The sequence below is a fragment of the Coffea eugenioides genome, chromosome 11 (assembly GCF_003713205.1).
Source record: "Coffea eugenioides isolate CCC68of chromosome 11, Ceug_1.0, whole genome shotgun sequence".
NCBI lineage: Eukaryota > Viridiplantae > Streptophyta > Magnoliopsida > Gentianales > Rubiaceae > Coffea > Coffea eugenioides.
This window is the reverse complement of record NC_040045.1, coordinates 47,202,577-47,217,444: the sequence shown is the minus strand read 5'-3', so window position 1 is coordinate 47,217,444 and position 14,868 is coordinate 47,202,577. Positions and strand designations below refer to the sequence as shown.

General features: G+C 35.5%; 1 protein-coding gene across 1 annotated transcript; it reads left to right on the top strand.

Annotated features, from left to right (window-relative positions):
* The first annotated feature begins 4,685 nt into the window (after window positions 1–4,685).
* LOC113751043 lies at window positions 4,686–9,284 on the top strand. The gene is made up of 7 exons (XM_027294893.1): window positions 4,686–5,436; window positions 5,538–5,624; window positions 5,761–5,973; window positions 6,467–6,631; window positions 7,184–7,237; window positions 7,373–7,519; window positions 8,679–9,284. The coding sequence occupies exons 1-7, from the start codon at window positions 5,017–5,019 to the stop codon at window positions 9,051–9,053; spliced, it is 1,461 nt and encodes a 486-aa protein (XP_027150694.1). The 5' UTR covers window positions 4,686–5,016; the 3' UTR covers window positions 9,054–9,284.
* Window positions 9,285–14,868: the final 5,584 nt, after the last annotated feature.

Here is a 14,868-nt window from a genome sequence, read left to right as displayed (position 1 = left end):
AGCTGACCTTGCTGCTTCGACACAATCATTGCTTAACATTACCTTTCCTTAGCCAAAACCTTTAGTCGTCTCTCGTCTTTACCTTTTTAATTGTCCCTTTAAAAGTTGTAATATATATGATGCACACATGCAGGGTAATGTGCCGATTAACCAATAGCTAGCTAGAAAGCTACAAAATGCGTTAGTAATAGAAGAAAAACATTCTCTAAGTTGTGTCCCGCTCGATGCATGTATATATGATAATTTGAATGGTGTACAAGATTCTTAATGATTTTTTTAACGATAGGAATGTGTGGTTTTAATCATTTCCAATTAGTTCAGTTCTCCAACAAGCTGTTAATTGCTCTAGAGTAACTAATAAAATGTGTGTAAGAAAATGGAAGCAGTGAAAAAGTAAAGAGCTAGAATATTGACTTAACCATCTTTGATTTGTGGATAACTTGGAAAGATGCTTCCGAAAGTTCCTGTCCCTACGTTCCAAATAAACCGTCTTCCAAATTGTACCACTCTCTCTATCTATCATGATTCCATTTTACCGCTTTTCGTGGCATGTGTGCCATGACGGATATATACTAAGATGCCATCCATCCCTTTAATGTCTGATAGATGTTTTCCCAAAGTCAAGAAGGTGATTTGATGTTATCCTTACTGGAAATCAATTCGATAGGAAATATCTTTTCACGAAGCTTCTTTCATTGGCCAAACACAAAAACTGCAAGAATTTCCGCACTTTTAACATCAAACACACTAAAATTCCAAGACTTCGATCGTCATCAGCATACCACACACCCTAAGCTGGGTAAGAGACGATAACAACTGGTTTTAATTTTAACAAAGAACCTCAGCTGAAACGCTCCAACAATTAATATGTACTCGAAGCTCTTTCCATGAACTGGAGCAAAAACTAGTGTGTTACGTGCTGGTTAGCCCATATTCCTTCCTTAGCGCTAATTAAATTCATCTACTGGACAAGTTGCTTACGTACAATTACACAAATTAATTCAGAATACGTGCTTTCTTGAAGCGTACGTTTTTGCGCCTCTTCTAGGTTTCAGAATACTTTGCGTGGGATGGAATAGAATAATGACGGCAAAGGTTTCTTTGCTTTTGAAGTCGGACCAAATTTGCGGCATAGCGAACTTAAGATTTTTAAGTCAAGGAAATACATCCGTGTAATCATGATAATAGGCCGGCCCTTTGAATTCAAACCAGTTATTAAATATATTATTATTATTGTCTTTCCACTTCAAATAATAATAATATATTATTCTCTTTTGTCACCATTTTCATTATTGTTACAGACGGGGAAAGAAAGAAAATACCAGGTAGAGAATTCCAGGCCTCATAGATAAAGCTCTCTTTTGTTCACTTGTGGGCTCCTATTAGCTAGGAATTTCAGGTCCTGGTCTGTTTTCTTGGCTATGACTTGTAACTAGAGATTTGGTCAAACAACCATCCAGGAAAACCGAAGAAATTATATTATAGGTCCCAGCCAATTTCTGCTCAAGCCTATGCTGCAAAGCTTTGAAGGTGGGGCAAGAGCCTAGTGGGCTGGCTTTGCTTGTTGGCCCTCAAGAACTGGACCTTTGTTGTTATTAGAGGTTTAACCTTGGAATGCCTATCATACTTCGAGGGGCTGCTTTTCGGTCAATAATAATAGTGCCAGCAACCGACTGGGCTCCAATTCTTGTTTGTTTAATTAAACAAGTTTAGATTTTATGGGTACGGTACGTAATGGAACAAGTTGCAGGTTGTGTGATCTTAGTCCTCTTACTCTCAACACGTGTGATTATGTAAACAACTTGATCATGAGTTACCACCCTTTTTTTTTTTTTTTTTTAACAAAATTTTTATGCATTTTAATGCTCTCATTTTGAATATCTTGTACTCAAAATTTTGCCCAAAGTACCACAAGAAAAGGTGTAGAAAAGAAAAACTGAAAGTTAGGTCCATCGCCAACTAAAGATTGCTTGCCCAAAGTAAACTATTTGGTCACAAACAGAGCATTGCACAAAATGCACATCCATCCATGATCCAACCCCCCACGCATGTTAAGAGTCACTCAATCTTTTTTGGAGCTTTTTCTTTATTTTTTTTCCCCGCTTTAATAATATTTTTGAATTCGACATGTGCCCTTATAATTAAATTCTGGGCCCTTTTTCTTTTTCAAAATTTATTAGCTGTCCCCTCTTCAGAAAGTACCCATGGCTTTTGCAGCCTTTTTAGTTTTTATACCTTCGGGCTTAGGACGAAGTTTATTTACTTACTCCCGTTGCTTTCATAGATTTCACGAAAAGTATTTTTTCAAGCCAATGCCGTACGTGTGATTGATCAAAATGGAAGCTGTAAATCTTTAACTTTGACTGGCTTCCACCGAAAATTATAATTCACTATTAAGCAGCTTGTGCATAAATCTTCACGGATTAGGATTACAGCTGGCTACTGCTTGTTAGTTTTTTTAACCCTGACAAGACTCTAAATATTAACAAGATGATACACATTATATATATATATATTTTTTTTTTTTTTTTTTGTGACAACCCATCAGTACAGTACATTGGATTAACTGACAATCATAAAAACCAAGGCAAGAGTAAAGAGGAATTAATTTCATGGTTTCTTTTTGAAGAAAAAGGGAGTTAGAATCTTTTGAGTACCCAAAGGGGATGGTTGGGGGGATGGCAACTGATCGAGTTGGTGGCAAGCATATACGAAGGGTGCCAAAAGGTGTGATTAGGCATACTCGTAAAAGCAGCACTGAACTTGAGCAAAACGCCAAAACTCAAGAGAAAAGTTGATTTTCGATCGAGGATGAGATGGAGAAGCTCGTGAAATAAATAGTCCATGGAATGGATAGATGGGCATGGCAAAAAGACCAGGTTTTTCGTCACCATTTTTGAAATTCTAGCAGCTAAACGAGATTGCGATTGCGACTTGCTGTAGTAGGCCAAACGCAGTTTTCAGAGATGATGAGATGCTAATACTGTACTGATAGGCCATCTTCTTGGCTTTCGACGAGAGAGCACTTCTAGCCTAGGGGATGATCAGTTCAATTCGTCAATTCACGATCGACAATGTGTGTGTGTGTGTGTGTAATTAACGGCTTTAGATGACAAAAACAAGCATTAAACAAAGATCATCTCCAGAATTAATGTTCTTGACAGATTAATCTAATGAGATCGCTGAACAATTATTCTAAACCAGAAAAAAGGGAACGTCTTTTTCTATGACATAAATTGAAAAAACACAGCCCTTTACATCATTCTTTAAAGTTCTTGTCGTAAGTTTCATGGCTATTGTCTCATCACTCCAGGCCTGAGCAAATCAGCTATGCTCTCCCTTTCCATGCTGCGACGTAATACTGATTAAGGGATTTAAGAAGGAAAGAGAAAGGGCAGTTCTTTTCATTTTCATCAACTCATGTTCCAGATTAAAGTCACTTTTCTCACATGCACTATATTTTCGAACCTATTCTAGTACTGATAAATCAATCCCATTAAGCTGTTGCAAAGAAAATTCTGGCTAATTAATTAATAACACGATTTATGGATTTGTATGGAATAAAAAAAAAAAAAGATAAGTAGATAAGTGTCAGTTATCTTCACACTTCTTCTTTAGAAGAAAATGTTTTTCTGACACTTGACAACCATACATATATATATATATTTTACATAGGATTATAGGACAAAGCCCTAGAAACTTTTTTCTCCTTTTCTTCTCAATTAATTACCCATGAATTGGCATCCATTACTAGTAATGCAATCCTTGATTCGTGAAATTGTCTTGATTGATTACTTTCTTCTTCTTCTTCTTCTTCTTCTTTAATTTTTTCTTGATGTTTGGTTTACCAAGGCCTCAGTCCCCCAGCCCCAAAACATAAGCAAAATCCAGAAACGCATGCACATGCATGGGTGCTTTGCACTGAGCATGCAGTCTAATTAAGCAGATGCGCGTGCCAGCAGGGCGTACCCAAATTGCATTAAGAATTAAGCTTTAATCACAGAAAACGACAGCTTTGAAAAGGTATATGCAAGAAAGTACTCTTACTATTTGCTTGCCATCAAAAAGCTTCAAACTGTTAATATTGTATTTGTCTGGAATTACATATATGTAATGCTGCCTAGATTCAATATAATTGGAGTTTGAGTTTGGCTCGTCAGAAACTGATTATTAATTCGAGTTGAACCTGCTTAGCAGACTTGATTTGCTAAGTTTTTTTTTTTTTTTTTTTTTTTTTTTTTGAAGGACTTGATTTGCTAAGTTTAATTTAACTACATGCAAAAGAATAGCTGAATAGGAGTATACTACTAATTTAACTACTGGAAGCTAGAAATGGAAAAGAGAATGTAGCTTAGCAGTAATATGGAAGGTATGTGAAATAGTAAAATAAGATGGTAGCTGAGAGAGATGGGAGCTGACACAAGGAACATCTAGGGAAGTGGGAAAGAGAAACACCCAAAGCAAAGAACTTTGGAACCCCAGAATCCAAGTGTAATTCCCATCTGTCTACAAAGCCAAAGTAAAGAATATCAGAAATCTGTAGAATCCATCCATCCATTGTGTTTATGCTCTATAAAAATTGACACAGAAAAGCTAAAGTTTCAGTCTTTGTATCGGAGACTGGAAACACAACCCCCACACGCCCCTCTCTCTCTCTCTCTCTCTCTCCCCCCTATTCATTCTCTCTCTCCACTCAATTCCCTTGATCCCTTCTCTTCCCTTTCCGAGTTTTCAAAAAGAAGAAGGAAAAAAAAAAGAATAATGCATGTCTTGATCACAATTCAAAACCCCAGTATTTATTTCCCCACAGCCACATGGGTATAACTCTAGAAAAACGCACTTACACCAACACAACCTCCCATTCCATCCATTTCTTTGTTTTCTTTACTACTAGCTCTTGCCTTGGAGTTGCAAATTGTCAGACCATATATCAGAACCGAGGAATAGAAGCTTAGGAAATGGTGGCAATGGTGGAAGTGTGAATATAGCTTGCTTAGAATAGTCAGTTTGTGTTGGATGGATTTGCTTGGAGCTGTGCTGCAATTGGCAAATACTAAGCTGAAGGATAATAATTGGCGCAATCTTGATCAACAGCACCGGAGAAGAATAAGACAATTTCAATGTACCAAAGCACAGACGGTTTCACTTATACAAGAAGAGTCAGAAGCAACAAGACATACAAGAAACCCCTCATCGAAAATGGATTATTCTTCTCCTTGTGGCTGCAGCTGCAACATGATCATTCCCCCAATCATTTATATTCTTGTTTGCATTCTGTTCTTCACCTCCTCTGTTTGTCCTGCTCATTCTCTTGAATCCCGAAACTCCAGCCATCAAGCCAATCAAACTTTCCGGCCGGGGGAGGAGTCACAGAAGCTAAAAACGATTAGAGCCCATCTCACGAAAGTCAACAAGCCAGCTGTCAAGACAATTCAGGTAAGTGCCAATACCTATTTCCATTAAATAAAATTGCTTCGTTAATTTGCCTTCTTTTTCTCATTTCTCTCATCTTCTTTCTTGATTGTCTGGGTGAGCAGAGTCCGGATGGTGATACAATAGATTGTGTATTGTCCCATCATCAACCAGCTTTTGATCATGCTAAATTGAAAGGGAAGAAACCATTGGTACGAGATCATCTATTTAGTTGAATTATTATGATGAAAGAGTTAGTATTACGCCTTTTTTTTTTCTTTCCCTCTTGTGGTGGTGGACATGTTTAACATTAATTTCAACGTTAACAAGAAGTTCATAAATTTGTAGGATCCACCTGAAAGGCCAAAAGGACATGATACAACTGGCATTTTACCAGAAGAATTCCAACTGTGGAGCATGTCTGGTGAATCATGCCCTGAAGGTACAGTTCCAATCCGAAGAACAAGTGAACAGGATATCTTGAGAGCTAATTCGATCGGAAGATTTGCAAGAAAATTACGAAGGCCTATTCGAAGAGACACCACTAGCAATGGCCATGAGGTCAGTGCTCAAGTCTAACAGAATTTTGAAATGAGGAATTAAATTAAGGTCCATCCATTCGGGGAAACAAAACTGAAAAAGACAAGTTATGGTCAAAAATTGCGAGTAAATGTGGAAACTTTACCGCTGGTGGCTCTTTACTTCTCGCAACAAATTCGTGTCAGACTTCTTTTTCAGCATTTTACTGACTTTCATGGCTCTTTCACCTTTCATTCTTTCACTGAGTTGGAAGGAAAGAATACGCGGTTCCCCAATTAAATGCATGAATCTCTGAATCACTCGCTTATTAGTTGACTCGTAAGTCTGTATTTATTATGAGTAAAAATTATTTCCAGCAAATAGCTGGCACATTGCTTCGATGAAATATGAGCACATAGCTAGGAACTTAGGACCAGTAACTTGGTTGTTGGAGAAATTATACGTACAAAAGGGTAAATTTGAAATTCCATAGTGTCTTAATTTTCATATATATGTGTGTGTGTTTTTTCAACAGCATGCTGTGGGATATGTAACTGGAGATCAATATTATGGAGCAAAGGCAAGCATAAATGTGTGGGCACCTCGAGTTGCTAGTCAGTATGAATTCAGCTTATCGCAGATGTGGGTTATTGCCGGCTCCTTCAATGATGATCTTAACACTATAGAAGCTGGTTGGCAGGCATGTTTTTTTTTTTTTTTTTCTGTTTATCTATCTCAGTTCTAAAGAATTTAACGTCAGTTTTTAACTAAAAACCTGATTGAAATGGATTGGTCAAGTACAAACTACTTGTGTAAGGCAGATTTTTGCTGATTACTAACTTCAAATTACGTAAATTAATTGCTATTTAGTAAGCAAAAGTGCATGTATCTTGCTAATTGCCTAGAAATTAATATCTTGCAAATACCTAGCATGTATGACATTTAATGATCACAAGGGATCAATTACGTACCATGGTTTTTAAACATAGGAAATAATCTGCATGGTTTATTTTCACAGAGACAAATATTTACCATAATTCATTTTTCAAATTGAAATAGGAAGTCAGTCTACTTCTTTTGATTGGAAAGCATACATAGATAGAAGGTAGTGTGAATGGTTGGTTGCTCAAAATTGATAACGAAAGCACTTATTACATATTCAACCACCTTTCTAATTCATTGATTTTTATTTTTTTTTTTGGTTGGGTGTATGGAGCCATATATAGATCCTAAATTCATTTAATTCCCGCAGGTTAGCCCAGAGCTGTATGGGGACAACTATCCAAGATTTTTTACATATTGGACAGTAAGTGTCTTCTAAGTGGCAGTGGAATTAATTAATGCCATTCATTCATTCATCTTCTTTAACGAACTTATGATTAATCGTAATTAATTTGACCAAATTTATCAAGCTAGCTAATTCAATGAATGTGTTGTACAGAGCGATGCATATCAAGCCACAGGTTGTTATAATTTGCTATGCTCAGGCTTTGTCCAGACCAATAATCGAATAGCAATCGGAGCTGCAATTTCTCCCACGTCTTCGTATAATGGTGGTCAATTTGATATCAGTTTATTAATTTGGAAGGTAACTAACTATTACTACTACTAAATTTACCTTTAAGCATTTTTATTCTATTTTTCACATGCACTTTGTATTGTCACTTGTCAAAATCATAATCCAAAAGTTGTGATTCAATTCAAAGAGATTTTTGTTGTCTTTTTCTCTTGGAAAACAAGAAACTTGTGCATTATTCTTCACTTCTAAGTTCTAACTAAGTATGCATACTATGTTTGACCTTCGAGAGAGAGAGAACAAAGAAAGTTTTTTTTTTTTTCCGGAAAAAAAAACACGCATTGACTGTAAAACTACTACTAAAGAAGTCTAAGAATCAAGGTTCAAGTGGGCCTAGTAGAATCATTAAAATATCTCCTCGAGATTATTTTTGCCTTTCCCTTTGAGTCTCTTGAATATGGATGGTATTCACATGGAAGGGTTAGACTATGATCACTAAATATTGCATTGAAAACTCAGTTTTTCATGTGATTTATTTTTTTTTTTTTTTAAAAAAAACTTTGTCTGTTATCTTTTTCAATTTTTTTATAAATACACTTCAACCGCATTACTTCAATAGAGCCAAATCCCAGATATGTATGTATATATATATATTTTTTTTTAAAAGAGAGAGAGAGAGAGAGAGAACGACTTGGTGGTATTAGTGCCAAGACAAGAAGCTTTATACATCCTAGGTATTTTGGAAGTTGGAGGCGTTATCCCACAGGATGTAGGTCAAGCAGCTAACATATATGTACACTTTTGTTAGGTCATTGTTTGTACGCGTGCCGTGAATGTTACAGTTCACCACAGAGAATGACTGCTGAATAGCTTTGCTTCTACTACTATACTACTAGATTGACAATTATGCTTCTTTTTTTTCCTACTTTCTCAGATTCTGTTGGCCTTCCTTTGCAAGCAAACACTACTACCATTTTTGTCCACCACATAAGCTAAGATTTTTTGCTTCTTTTTTTGGAGGAGGTGGAGGGACCAAAAACAGTTGTCTAGCAATTAAGAACTAAAGCAGTAGTTTTATTAGTAGTAATGGCAGAATAATATAGTATATAGGTATTGGTATATAGTTCATGAGCAAATGAACCTCATCACTGTCAACCTTAAATTAACAGAATAGAATGAAGCTCTAGAGCATTATGATACTAGCTAGCAATTTATTATGTTAATTTTGCAGGATCCGAAGCATGGGAATTGGTGGCTGGAGTTCGGAAGTGGGATATTAGTGGGTTACTGGCCATCTTTTTTATTTACGCACCTTAGGAATTCAGCGAGTATGGTACAATTTGGAGGAGAAGTGGTGAACAGCAGGTCGGGTTTCCATACAACCACCCAAATGGGCAGTGGACATTTTGCTGGGGAAGGTTTTGGTAAAGCATCTTATTTCCGAAATTTGCAAGTGGTGGATTGGGATAATAGCTTAATCCCATTATCAAACCTTCGAGTATTAGCGGATCATCCTAATTGCTATGATATTCAAGGTGGAATTAATCGCGTTTGGGGGAATTACTTTTACTATGGAGGACCCGGAAGAAATTCAAGATGCCCTTGAAAGCGTACACATCTTTTCTTTTCCAGTTTTTCTTTTTACAACATGATGGGTTATCATCAGGAGATCGTAATAGAGGTTGGGTGATTCTTTCCAATTATTTTCAATCTAACAAGTGATCTATCCATAAATTATACATACGACTACTAGTTTGTCAGGGGGAGGGGGTTTGTGTAAATTGTTACGATATTAAATAGTGGATATAATTTACTCTTAATTTTTCGTCTGTGTTTATCCTTCCGGCCGGCGTGTCTGAAAAGTTTCATCAGATTTTCTCACTGATCAGTTGGGGACGGTTCAGACTTCTAATCGATGCAATCCACAAAATGTCTGATATGCATATTTAACAAGCTAGAAACGTTGAAGAGAGGAGGAGGAGGGGGAGGAGAAAAGAAAAAGAAAATGAATGCTGCCAACTATCACTAATGAACAGCCAGCACCTCTTAGCTTGATTTCCAAGCGAGTGAATGTGATTTGCAGATGAGTTGATTAATTGGAATATGCTGTACTGGATTATGGTAGGTTACACTCAATGCATGAAAGATATAGTAGAATTAGAGTACAAATTAATACTCTCCATAATACCTTTTCAATTCATGTCTATATGTCTTAAATTAAGCAGACAATGTAGTCGAGAGAAACTCCATGAAAATTAATGCTTTAAGTCTTGCTAATTATTATGGCGGTCCATGATAGATCCAAGCAACTGTTCTCTGCTGCCTCTTAAATGGATCTACCAACCACTGTTATCAACAATTGCTGGCTTGTAGAATAATACTTGCTACCTGCGCACAGCCAGTTTTTAGTACATTAAATTATGCAAGGCAACGAAATTACGATCGTGGGCCTGAAATCAGAAACTTGCTGCTGGTATCGATGCACTTGCTGGCTTGCAATCATGGATTGAAATTGTGGACCTTTTGATGCTTCCATATTGGAGGAGGAGAGGATGATGACGATGATGATGAACATTATTATACATGTCTTGGGCCTTCCGGGGGGTTATGCACTCATGTCACAGCAGTGATTATGCGTAGGCTTGATGATTCGCTGAACTTATGGTATATATTAGTTACCGTGTCTGTTTTTATTTTGGATCTTGGTTTTGGATCGTCCAGTCCGTTTGGTTGTTTGGTTCTATATATATATACACACCTTATATTCATTCTGTTAATAATTCTGATTCGTTCCAAGCGCTAATAAAATTTGATTCCCCCAAAGTTGTTCTAGTGTTCTTGATTGTTCTCTTGTTTTGTTGCATCTGTTATAACAATCTAATTACAAGGGAAAAAGGGAGAATTATATGTAACCTAATTCTTTACTCTTAAAGTATATTATGTACTTGGGATTTGGTTTAAATGATCACAAATGGAGTGGAAAGTCATAACAGGGTTAAAATGCTCGACCACTGAATTATAGTGCATGATGGTCGCGAATTGACTTGCAAAAAGTTCAAATGCAATTCAAGTTTCCTTAATGTACGTATCTGAATATTCTATAATTAGTTTTTATGAACAATCGAGAATAAGGCCATATATGCATGAAAAATGTGGGTTTTCCCCTTTTAAATGTACATATTGTGGTTTAGCAAAACTTTGATGCACGTTTATTCTGAAATGTCCGAAATTTTTTTGTTAAAAACGTGTCTTCTTCTCTACCCACAACCCCTAATGAGGATTCAAGGTCCAAACAAAATTGAGTCTTGACTATCTCAACTGACATGGTACTAATCTATTAAGATTAGTACGGGCACATAAATGGTAAATCTTGATTGGGCTTCAACTGATCTTGCAAAGAACAAATGCTTTAACTGGTACAAAACTTAGGTTTCTCCGTTTCCACGTTTGAGCCGAAGCTGGGCTGTCTCCTTGTCAAAGGCACATAAATGGTAAATCTTGATTGGGCTTAAAGTGACAAGACTTAATAGTCGCACTGTGAACGCCTAACACGTCTATCTGACTGTAAAGGCCCAGCCATAAGTTTTGGACATTTGTAGCCCATCTCAAATACGCATCCAGTTACCCGAGTTGTGAGAGCAGCGTTGAGCGTCCAAACAAACAAATAGTTACTCGCTCTAGGTCCGAAGGATGATGAGGTTCTCGTTTGGCGGCGGCTTTTAAATAAGCACTTCTGACATAAATATTTTTAAATTATCAAAAATTACACTTTTTAAATTTGAAAAAATTAATTATCAAATACTCTACAAGTACTTTTAGTGTTTAAAAACATGTTTCGTTTTATAAACGCACCTTCCTTAACCTCAAACGAAACTTAATCGAAATTGGGCATTTCTCGCGGGCCAGCTTCTAAATTTTTAGTCACAGCGATGCTGAGTTCGTGTGCATTGATTAAACCATATTCGGTAAATAATACTACTACTTTACCAGTCCTCGGTTGGGGAACTTCCCTTTAATTAATTGATTTCATAACATTGATTAGGTGAAGGGGGTAATCAACGTGAGACGTGAGAACCCCGTGTTTGATCCCTATCATTCTTTCCGCATATTTTAAGTCAGATTAAACATGCTTTGAAGCGTGTTTAAAGTAGTATATATATCTACTAATAACAGGAAGTGAGGTTCATATAAGACGACCCCCAAGAAGTCAGTTTGGATGCAATAGCAATAGAGTATTATAATGCCATCCTGTTTCCTACTGATGATAATTATGCAAAAATTAAATTTGAAATTGAAATTCAATTTTTGCACACGTGTCATGAATCCAACGATTATAGTGTATACACTGTCAGTGCAGGAAAAATTTACTCTAATTATATTAGGTAGTACTACTATCAATTATTAAGTGATTAACCTAATTTTTAATATTAGACCGTATATGATCTCGAATCTTCTTCTGTACTCGCAAATATATTAGGAACACCACACTAAAACATATGCATATGTGCGAATGCGACTATGGATTTGACTGGGAAGGAGCATGCATGACCATGACCACGCCAGTACATACGTTATACGTACGTGTAATCTGTGACTTTTAAGTTTTCTTTAAAAAAAAAAAAAAAAAAGAGGATATGATTTGTGCAAATCAATCTGCCAACAACATTTATTGGCTGCACAAACTCCCAAGTAAATGTAAATCTTCCAACCAGACGTCCTTATCCCACAAAGACAAAAAAAAAAAAGTTAGCAGCTGGGGATTAATTTTATCAATCTTCTGAAGAAACTCCGGATTTATTCAGCGTACCAGTAGTAAACACCACCACAACTTTTCAAAATTTGTCATTTAATATGCAAATGCAAGATTATTGACTTTATGCCTAGAGAAAACCACTTGGAGACGTGATCATCGTGTTGTACTTCACATTCTGATAGTGAATATATGAACTCAGCATCTAGCACATAATCGATGCTCAGTTTTATCGAGTAAATCCATCAAAAATCATCGTCAAAATGCTACTATAGATTACAATTACAAAATGTTAGTACAAAACAACAGTTTTATGAAGAGTGCCAAAATGTATTTAAAATATATATATATATATACAAAAAAAAAAAAAGAGAGAGGGAGGAAAAGGAAACAAACGCAGTGAGATAACACATGAATACTAGTCAAATGGAAATGGTACTGTGAAATTACTCAAAAGTCAAAGGTTGAAAACCCCTCTTTTTAGGTTGGTTATGGAATGTAAAACGTACAATCAATCAGTAGTCTTTAACTACATCAACCTTTTCGATGCCGTGCGTGTTTAATGAGTTATGAAATGAAATCGCCGTGCACGCAAATTTGGGTGAGCTCCTTATTCGTGCTTTTGGCCCTCATTAAACTGCTCACCCACCGCCGACCTTCTGCTGTCAAGTTATTATTTGTAAAATTATTTTACTTCCATTATAAACAATTTTTCAATAAATTATTTATTTATTTTTTTACTCGCTCTATCCCACATTGATGCGTTTGTTTTTCTTCTTCACTCGTTTCAAATTACAGTCCACCTTCTAATTGAAAAATATAATTAACTTTTAATTTATCTAAAATATCGTTATTTGATACACTTTGTCGCCAGTAAAAATAGCCTAATATTGTTTTGAATGGTGCAATATATCAATATTATTGTTGTTATAATGAATGTAAAGGCATAGTAATTAGTGATATTTCTAATATTAATATATGGGTATTTTAAGAAAATATTAGATTAGATTTACTTTTTCAACAAAATTAATTAATTTTTCTTAAATTATATGAGAAAAAAAATCGAAATTATCAAAATAAAATGAAAGGAGTATTTACTTTTAATCTTACATACATGCTTCACCTAAAGTACTTCAATATTATTGTTTAAAAGAGTATCGACAAAATAATCTTCCATAAGAGTCGCATGTGTCCTGTGTCGATTTTCCATTTACATGTAGTTGTTCATCGAGTCTTTCCCAAAAAAGGTCAAAGATTCTAATCCAATTGGTGATTGATTATAAAAAAAAATAATTAAAAATGGTTTAGGACCAACAACGAGAATCACATGGTCGACTTGTTGGTAGAAGGAAATGATAGGTCCCTGTTTTTAAATAGGGAATCAGAAATGGTTACGAGCTCAATCAACCAACCAGAATTTGTCGGATTTTAAAATGGGGAGCCGCTGCACCATCGGGTCCCAGGCACCAGAAAGTCTAAGCCCACAACTATTCACAGCATGTGTACTCAATGCTCCAACCTTCTGGTCCGCAGGGGTAGGTGGAGAGGAGGGCCGGAGAGATACTGGACAGATTAGGGACTATCCAGCCTCTGTCTGAATTGTGTGTTAGAGATTTTTTTTTTCTTACAAATAACTTATTATGGTGTTAAATGTTTTGAATAAATTTATATCTAAGATAAAAAAATGGTTGAGAAATATTTTCAAAATTATTCAATCCAAAGGGATTCCCAAGCTTTTCGGTTTATTCTTTATCAGACTAAAGAGTAAATAGCATAAATGCTTTTTTTTTATTTTTTTTTAAGTAGAGAAGAACTAAAGGTTTTTTTTTTTTTTTTCAATTTCATTTCTGTTTTTGGAAGAGGAGGACCATGCTCTGATATGTATTTCCTCCAGCTAAAGGACATTGAAGCCAACTAATAACTAGACCTCCATCATGGGTTACGATCATTATGTATGTTAAGATATTATGTGTTATATTTAAAAAAAAAAAAAAACTCAACAAAAGTTGGTAAGAAAATTTATAAAGTTTTTTTTAAGGGAAGATTTTATGAAATATGTTTAACTTCATTTACTGTATTTCTTAATCTTACGTATAGTCTAGTGGATTTCCCTCCTTAAAACTACAAAGACATCTTTTTGGAAGGTTTAGACATTATGATGAAATCCACAATAATAACCATTCTTGTGTGATTGCAAGCACTTGGTGAAATTTCTAGGTTTATTGTCATATCATTTTTGCACAAAAAAATGGCATTGCATTTCTTATTTTAATTTGGAGACTCAACTAGGCAAATGGAGGAAGCAAACTTTCATGTAAAGAATTAGCGACAATCTTGGAAAGGCTAATATAATGATAATTAGGTTTTTGTATCAACTTCACTTTTCTGCTTGACGAGATTCTCCAATACATGCACATGATATTGTAAAGTCGAATTTACAAAAATCAACTTTTTATCCTTCACTACAACATTGATGACATCTCGCGAAAAAAGAACAAAAAGGAAAAAAATAAATAGGGAAGAAAATATTTTTTATTGTCTAAGAGTTTTACATTAAAAGAAAACAAGAGAAATAAGGAGTAACACAATGAAGACAAGCTAGTATATATACATTATTGAACAAAACAAAAGAGAGTATACGCCACTAACATACTGAACAACAAAATAACTA

What these genes read in the sequence shown, in the direction of transcription:
- LOC113751043 (XM_027294893.1), top strand. Translation starts at nt 5,017, where the DNA reads ATGGATTTGCTTGGAGCTGTGCTGCAATTGGCAAATACTAAGCTGAAG. An exon ending in CAGCTGTCAAGACAATTCAG is followed by an intron (nt 5,437 to 5,537) that starts GTAAGTGCCAAT and finishes CTGGGTGAGCAG; the next exon opens with AGTCCGGATGGTGATACAAT. An exon ending in GATTTTTTACATATTGGACA is followed by an intron (nt 7,238 to 7,372) that starts GTAAGTGTCTTC and finishes TGTGTTGTACAG; the next exon opens with AGCGATGCATATCAAGCCAC.